This window comes from Austrofundulus limnaeus, unplaced genomic scaffold (genome assembly GCF_001266775.1).
Source record: "Austrofundulus limnaeus strain Quisiro unplaced genomic scaffold, Austrofundulus_limnaeus-1.0 Scaffold253, whole genome shotgun sequence".
In the NCBI taxonomy this organism is placed as follows: Eukaryota; Metazoa; Chordata; class Actinopteri; order Cyprinodontiformes; family Rivulidae; genus Austrofundulus; species Austrofundulus limnaeus.
Genome location: NW_013952655.1, coordinates 710,484 through 718,253, shown reverse-complemented (window position 1 = coordinate 718,253; position 7,770 = coordinate 710,484). Strand labels below are relative to the sequence as shown.

Below are 7,770 nucleotides of genomic sequence, written 5' to 3'. Positions count from 1 at the left end.
GTATTTTAACATTATATTCAAAAAATAAAAAAAATAAAAATCAGTTGAACCGCACAACCTAAGAAATGCATCATCCATTAGTTAATCAACTATGKCAAGTTTTCTGCCACTCATAAATTAAGTGCTTTTTGGTGCTAAACACTATTTTGTCTGTCAAACTGTTATCTATGGTATTTTACACAGATTCACATAAAGACAAACTGTTACCTTGTGATGGTCTGCTGGTAACAAAATGCCTAAACATCCCAYTTAATACTGGTTACTTGCCAAGTTGTCTGTTCTGTTTTGTCACAATTCATTCCTTGAGTTTAGAAACCTTTTATGTTAGAATATTTACTGACACCTATTTTCTCTGAAAATGGTTAGGTATTAACCAGAACAAAATAAGAAAAAAAAAAAAAAAAGAAAAAAAACGTAAAAAAATTTCCAAAGAAAAGTTTCACAAATCTGATAAACTGCAGGTCAAGAAAAGCTTACAAGAATATATAGTTGAAAAAAATATATAAAAATTGATGGGTAACTCTGGGATTTCTTCTAAGATAATAGTTCTGCTAAAATCTTATTGTATGAATATAACATGCATCAGAAAAATCTCAGAGTATGTTATCCATATTCAAACAGTACAGGGTGAGGTAGCAAATACAGCTTAGACAGAATGTGCTTTGAACATGTCATGAATGAGACTGATCTGATTCAAAAATTATCTCTGCTCTGATTCCTTTAGCCTGTTCATCTGATCTACAAGCCAAGCCACGTTCAACATTCCACTGAAGCTGACAACTAAACAAAGCCAACTATTTTAATGTCTGTTTTGTGGGATTAGATGAAGACAAAATGGCATCTCCAACTCATCAGCTGTGGCTACTCATGTTTGCTCTTGGTGCTGTTGAGCTCATCTGTGGCTACAGCTTTCACAACTGCATTGCAGATCCAAACTCAAACTGGAAGAGCTTCAGCTGCAAAAGTCGCAAGGACAGGCTCATGTCTTTAATCGTGAATGACCTGCCAAGATCCGTCGTCAATCTCACTATCACCTTCAATCCACTGATGCACGTTCCCAACAACAGCTTTGTTCATCTACCAAACCTGCAGAACCTCAGACTGGATCATAACCAGTTAAGACATGTAGATTCTTCAGCTTTCCGTAACTTACATCAACTTCAGTCTTTGAATATGTCCTTGAATGAAATCTCAGAGCTCAACGCGTCATTGTTTGAAGACCTTCAAAACCTCACCTTCCTCTCTTTGGCAAACAACAAGTTAAATAAGTTTCCTGAGGGCATTTTCTTTGGTGTACATAATGCAAACACTTTACTCTTCAGGAATAACTGCCTCACAAACTTCTCAGAGGTTGTGAAATCTATTTCACATCTAATGAAACTGGAAGTCCTGGACCTTTGTTCTAACAAACTGACTTCTCTCAGTCACTCAAATGTGTCTCTGCCTCAGTCCCTTAGTGTGTTGTATCTGTGCAGGAATAATTTGCATACTTTAGGATGTAGCTCTTCTTTTCTCAGCTTTATCAAACTGCTYGATTTGTCAAACAATATTAAACTACGTACCGTGAATTTTCGGGAAGTGAATTTGAGCCACGTRAAGAGTCTACATTTGAATTCAACAAGTGTCAACATAGTGGATTTTTTAAAGATCAGCAACATCAATGCAGGTTGTGTTGACTTCTCTGGCACTGGTTTAAATAACTCAAACAGTATCAATGAACTATGCAGATTACTGAAAACAAAGCTAAAAAGTATTAAAAATGTTCAATTACGTCACAATGGTATTTGGAATCTACACAACTTCAATTTCTCCTACTGTCCTAAAATTACTGGAGCTTTAGATTTATCCTTCAATAAACTCAAATCAGTAAAATGCCCAAGCTTTATCTACAACCAGCTGGGTATTACTAAATTTACTGCAGAGCACAACCTTCTTATGTCTCTCCCAAGCTGTAAAAAGCAAAAAGATTTTCAGTTCAAAAGTATGGAAGAAATAAGCTATCGTTTCAATCGCATTCTCACAGTCAACGCTCATGCATTCGGTCAAACACCAAATATTAGGGTGCTGAAACTCAACATAAATAATGTAGCATTTCTTCATCGACAAGCCCTTAAAGGGCTGAAAAAACTCAAGATACTCCGACTGGACAACAACCTCTTGACAGATTTGTTTAAGGAAACATTTGAAACGAATGTCCAGCTGCAAATCCTTAATCTGCGCAATAACCGCATTTCTGTCATWTTTAAAGAAACCTTTTTTAACTTAAAATACTTAAATACATTGGACCTTGGATGTAATAAGATCACCCATTTTCAGCCATCTGGCCTTGATGGGCTAAAAAGTTTGTCTAAACTGTACCTTGATGGAAACAACCTAAAACAAATTGATTCTTCATTCTATCATATCTTCCAAGATACGCTCACAGTTCTGGATTTAGCAAGCAATCAGATCCGCTTTCTCAGGGAGGAAAACATTTCACCATTTGTAAATCTCAGCAAACTCATWGATCTGAAACTGAACAGCCAGCGGGACCATGGTCTCGCGGTTTTACCTCGCACCTTATTCCGAGGCCTCCATTCACTGAAATCTTTGTATCTCACCAACAATAATATTGTTTATCTTCCTCCGGAGGCCTTTGATGATCTGACCAATTTAACATTTCTCACACTGGAGAACTGCTGTGTTGGAGTGGCCCAATTAGAACCAGGGGTCTTTAAAAATCTAAGAAATCTGACCCGCTTGATTCTAGAAAATATGGGAATACAGAACTTATCCAAGGAGGTTTTTGGGAATTTGACACAGTTACGCATTCTTCAGATCAATCGCAACGTGATGCAGAGCATTCCTGTCAATGCGTTACAAAGTTTGCCTAGACTCCAGTACCTTGACATTCGCAATATTCCTCTAAGTTGCACCTGTAAAAACAAATTCCTGCAAAATTATACAGTGAACAATCCAGATGTTCAGGTGGTCTATCTCTACAAGCTGCCATGTCAACCGGATAAAAGTTTAAAATTTTATAACTTTGATACCAAAGTTTGTTACATAGATCTAGGAAAGTACATGTGTTTCATCAATGTAGCTGCAGTCTTCCTGTTTACAGTCATTCCTTTACTTTATGTCAAACTCTACTGGAAAATTAAGTACAGCTATTATGTCTTCCGTTCCTGGTTTAGTGAGCACTGGAGCAGAATCAGAGACAAAGAGGAAAACTGTAAATACGATGCGTTTATCTCCTATAACTTCTCTGATGAAGAGTGGGTTTTGAATGAATTGCTTCCTAACCTGGAAGGAAATGGATCTTCTTTGAAACTCTGCCTGCATCACAGGGATTTTGAGTTGGGCCGCAACATTGTGGACAACATTGTCACCGCAGTGTACAGCAGCCGTAAAACAATCTGTGTGGTGAGCAGAAACTTCCTACAGAGTGAGTGGTGCTCTCTGGAAATTCAGCTCGCCAGTTACAGGCTGTTTGACGAGCACAGGGACGTTCTCCTGCTCGTGTTCCTGGAGCCTATCTCTGAGAGGCAGCTGTCGTCCTATCATCGCATGAGGAAAGTGATGCTGAAAAAGACTTACCTGCAGTGGCCTGACTCAGACTGCAGTGACCCTCTGCAGGCCCAAGAGCTGTTCTGGAACCAGCTCCGCAGGGCAATAAAAGCAGGGAGCAGACTGGAAACAGAGCAAGACGACAATGATAAAGACTTTGCTCCAGAAAGTAAAGCAACTGAACATTGTGACAATCTGTTAACAAATGAAAGCTATTATTAGTTATTTTTAAAAATAATTTTATTTAAAGGTTTTCAAAAAACTAAAAAAACCAACATTCATTCTTCCACTTTTTCTTGTGCATAGTGTAATCATAAAACCTAAGGCATTTCTTTCTTTTGTTAAACACAAAGTCAGTAATCATTAATGTTTGATACCAATTTTGAGATTTCCTGTTCACCCAAAAACAGATGTGTTGGATTTCCTTAAACAAATGTCAACTGAACTGAGTTGAAATGTAAAACAATTTTTTAAATTTACTTTAAAAGTAAATGAAGTAAATGTGTTACATTTACTCAGTTCAGTTGAGTGAAACCAGTTGAGTACATGCAACACATTTGTTTTGAGTGCAATATGTTGTTGTGTTTGTAGTGTACACCAGAAAAATCAAATAGTTTTCAAAATTACACTGCTTCAACTAAAAATCATGCTTTACAGAGATTTTTTTACTCCAGCATTGTTGTTGAATTCTGCATAATAAAAAAATGCACTGAAAATGCAAACAATGCATAATTGAGTGTTTCTTCATTTAAGCATGTATGGAACTTAAGAAGCATTTTGTGATGTCAGCTGGTGTTTTTTTTATTTAATGCTGGTTTTATCTAAATGCAAGACGACAGAACATAAAATAAAAAGTTCTGATGGCACAAATTCAGGTAGAATTGAGCCTGTGCACAGATTATCAACACATTAGTACAGCCTCATGGGAGGAAAGGACCAGGGCTCAGGGCTCAGTAAAGAGGAGGGTGGAGGTGTTAGGCTTCTTTCAAGCATGTGGGATGGGGGGTAAAACATCATGTCAGTATGATGAGAGCTGAAGGTTGGGCGAGCTGAAAACTGCTCAAAAGGCGGAAAGTGACTGCTCTGAGAGTGGGGATGAAATCGGGTGGGTACCAATGGGGCAAACATGYTTCTGGCAGGTTCAAAGAGGGCTTGTTCTTCTGAAAACTGTGCTGGCTCTGCTGAATGTCCATCTTGAAAGTGAAAGAAGGGTTGAACGTCGCAATAGTCTGTCTGCAGTTCACAGGTCATCTCTCTGGCTTCTCTGTTGGTGTGGTCCGTGAAGCTTTTTGGAAAAGAATCAAAAAAAGCTGACTCTTCGCTTTTAGACTTAAAGTCTWGCCAGAGCTCAGCTTTTTCTTTTTGAAAGAACTTTGGTGCAAACAAGTCACTTGGTACAGATCCAGATGGCTCAAAATCCATGCTGAAGTGATGAGACAAAGTAGGTCTGAAGGCGTCATCAAAAAAATGACCAGATGGTTCCACAGGGTCTGTCAAGCCCTCAGCCATCTTTAGATGAAACACACAAAAAATTGTTATTAGGCATAAAAATATAATTCTATCTGAATTACACATGAAAACATTATATGTTTGACTCATTTGGATGATAAAACAGAATCAATTTTACAATCAAAATTTATCTAAACTCTGAAGCAGACAAGACCCAATTTAAACTAACAATAAAAGATGAAAAAATAAGAAAGACACTTATTTTAATCATTTTATTTTCTACAGTTTAACCCAGATGAAGTAACAGTAGAATGTTATGGACCAAAACTTTAAGATTCTCACCTGTTGCACACTCCAGTGTGGCTGAGGAGTTGGCTCCCAGGTAAGATTTCTACTTCCTGTTGTTGGGACAGATGTCTCTAAAAGAAACAATAACAATACAACATTTGAACTCTGCAGTGCTTGCAACTATGTTTTTAAACCAAGATCATTTTTACAATAAAATAACGCTATTTTTGAATAAGTTAAAAAATACTTTTGTGAACAATAGGAGAAAGCTTTATTATACCAACCTAATATAATACAATATTAGGTGTTAAATACTATATAAACAATAATATCTTACCTGGAAGTAAAACCTCATCTTCTTCCATCRTAACTTGCTCCGGGTCGAGGGTGGCCTGTGTGGGGTTAATATCACATCCAGCACACTGATGCAGCTCCAGGAGGTTTGCCTGAAGCCAGGGTCCGTGACTCTTCTGCAGGGACTTCAGAAGCAACTTCCTGCTTTTTGCCAACAAGTTATTATGTTTTAGAACCGAGAGAGGCAGAGACCCAGACAAATGTGCCGCCACCGCACTGATGACCTCAGAAACTTTTTCTGGATCTTGCCTTCTGTGCTGCATGTCGAGGCTTGCAGCAGTGGGTGAGCTGGAGAGTTGCAGTGAAGCTGGTTTGACACCATCTGCTCTGGTCTGGTGGTCCTGGTTCTTATGAGGTTGCTCCAAATCAGTAATCTTGTGTCTATTTCTGTTCACGGTCGTAACACTGTCATTGCCATCTGAAGGAGTGAGTTGACATGTACCTTTGTTTTCGGACTTCAAATCGTTTTTTGGTTTTGTCGTGGTTGTTTCTTCACTGTGCAGGCTGTGTTTAGATGAGGGGGTGATTTTAAAACTTCCAGACAAAGGATCAGGCTGTTGCTGCGGTCTCTGACCCGGTGTGATATCTGATCCCTGAAGGTTTTTCACTTCTGCCTCTTGGGAAACAGGGCTTGTTTTTTTCCTAACTGGCCTAACATCATCATCCTCGTAAGTGTTCGAGTCAGCACCGGCACCCAGAGCTGGAAYGTGAGTTGCTGAAGACAGATTTGAGGTGTTGTTGTTCTCTTCTGTAACATTCTGTCTGCTTAGCTCAAGTTTGCTTTGATTATTTAGCAACCGTTCAATATCAATGGACTTCACTTTATGGTTGAATAGTCCATGATGTCCAATAAGGCGACTGTCTGTAATGATACTTGGCTCCTGTGCAACGGGGACGGCACTAAGAACGGGTGTGCTCCGCCTTGAAGTCCAGTGACAACTATTACAACTGTTCTGCAAAAATGCAGCGTCTTTACCGCGCTGGCAGTGATAGTGWTGGTGGCGTGATTTGGTCTTCCCAGCCTCCTTCCAACCACCTCTCGTCTGACTTCTTTCTTTGCGGGTTTTTAGGCGTTTAATTTTGTGCTGCCCATCTGTTTTACTAGAATGGTTGAAATATTTAGAGTCCGTGGACACTGTGAACAGACAGCCACGACTTTTATCTGTAGTTCTTGACTGCTTCTTAGAATCTGTTCTCTTTTCTGATGAGGCTCTGCCACGATTGTGGCTCATGCTGCCAAGAGTTCTGCAGAAAAATAACACCGGATATAAAGATTAGCATAAACAGAAAAAAAAAAAGGTACAAAAACACACCTACAGGATGTAGTGCATCGAGCTCTGCTCTTAAATATTGCAACACATGAAATGCCAGCAATGGAAAGATAATCTCATGCATGTACAATCTGCAACTTACAGTAATTGAATCATTAATTAGTCATACTTTCACACTCTAATGTAATACATATTAAGCAAAATTCATTTAAAACTGAATTTAGGAAGCAATATGTTGCAAGAGTTTGCATGATCATTATGTGAACAGGCTTCAATGTAAAAAACAAAACAAACTCATTGACAGCTTCATGGAAATGCATGGCGTCTGTCTTTAAAAAGCAGCTTATGCTCTGAGCTGAAGCCTGCCAAAACACTTTCAGATTAGGTCACTTACAACCACAAAGCAGCACATTTAAAAGAAAAGCACTGTGCACTTGAGCATACACTGCAAAAACTGTCCATCTTACCAAGTTTTAAAATCTTATATCCAGCCCAAAAGTMTTTTTGATTAAGACAACCAAATTTTAAAGATATTCTGAGATGTTTAAGTCATTTACTTAATGTAAACTATGTTAAGAAGTCTTAGATTTTACTTACTGTACTGATATATGCACCAGATTGTACACTGCAAAAAAGGTCCACCTAACCAAGTTTTAAAATCTTATATCCAGCCAAAAAGTCTTTTTGATCTTGTTTTGAGACTGATTTACTAAACAAGAACTGATTGTGTCAGAATAATAATCTTGTTTTCAGAATGTGTAAGATTATTTGTCTTGTTAGTCTGAAAATTTGACTCAAATATAGTAAGAAAAAAATTCTGCCAGTGGAGTAAGAAAATTTTACTTAGTAAGATTATTGA

General features: G+C 38.2%; 2 protein-coding genes across 2 annotated transcripts in view; one reads left to right on the top strand and one right to left on the bottom strand.

Annotated features, from left to right (window-relative positions):
- Positions 1-834: 834 nt before the first annotated feature.
- Positions 835-3,786, top strand: tlr21 (toll-like receptor 21). Its single transcript, XM_014020486.1, has one exon. The coding sequence runs from the start codon at positions 835-837 to the stop codon at positions 3,769-3,771; it is 2,937 nt and encodes a 978-aa protein (XP_013875940.1). The 3' UTR covers positions 3,772-3,786.
- A 316-nt stretch (positions 3,787-4,102) lies between these two features.
- prr19 (proline rich 19) overlaps positions 4,103-7,770 on the bottom strand; it is a 4,743-nt gene continuing 1,075 nt past the window's right edge. Inside the window, exons 2-4 of the mRNA XM_014020488.1 lie at positions 5,624-6,885; positions 5,341-5,417; positions 4,103-5,058 (exon numbers count right to left, since the gene is read on the bottom strand). Of these exons, the coding sequence (XP_013875942.1) occupies positions 4,459-5,058; positions 5,341-5,417; positions 5,624-6,872 (1,926 nt within the window). The 5' untranslated portion in view covers positions 6,873-6,885 and the 3' untranslated portion in view covers positions 4,103-4,458. The remainder of the gene's footprint in view (positions 5,059-5,340; positions 5,418-5,623; positions 6,886-7,770) is intronic.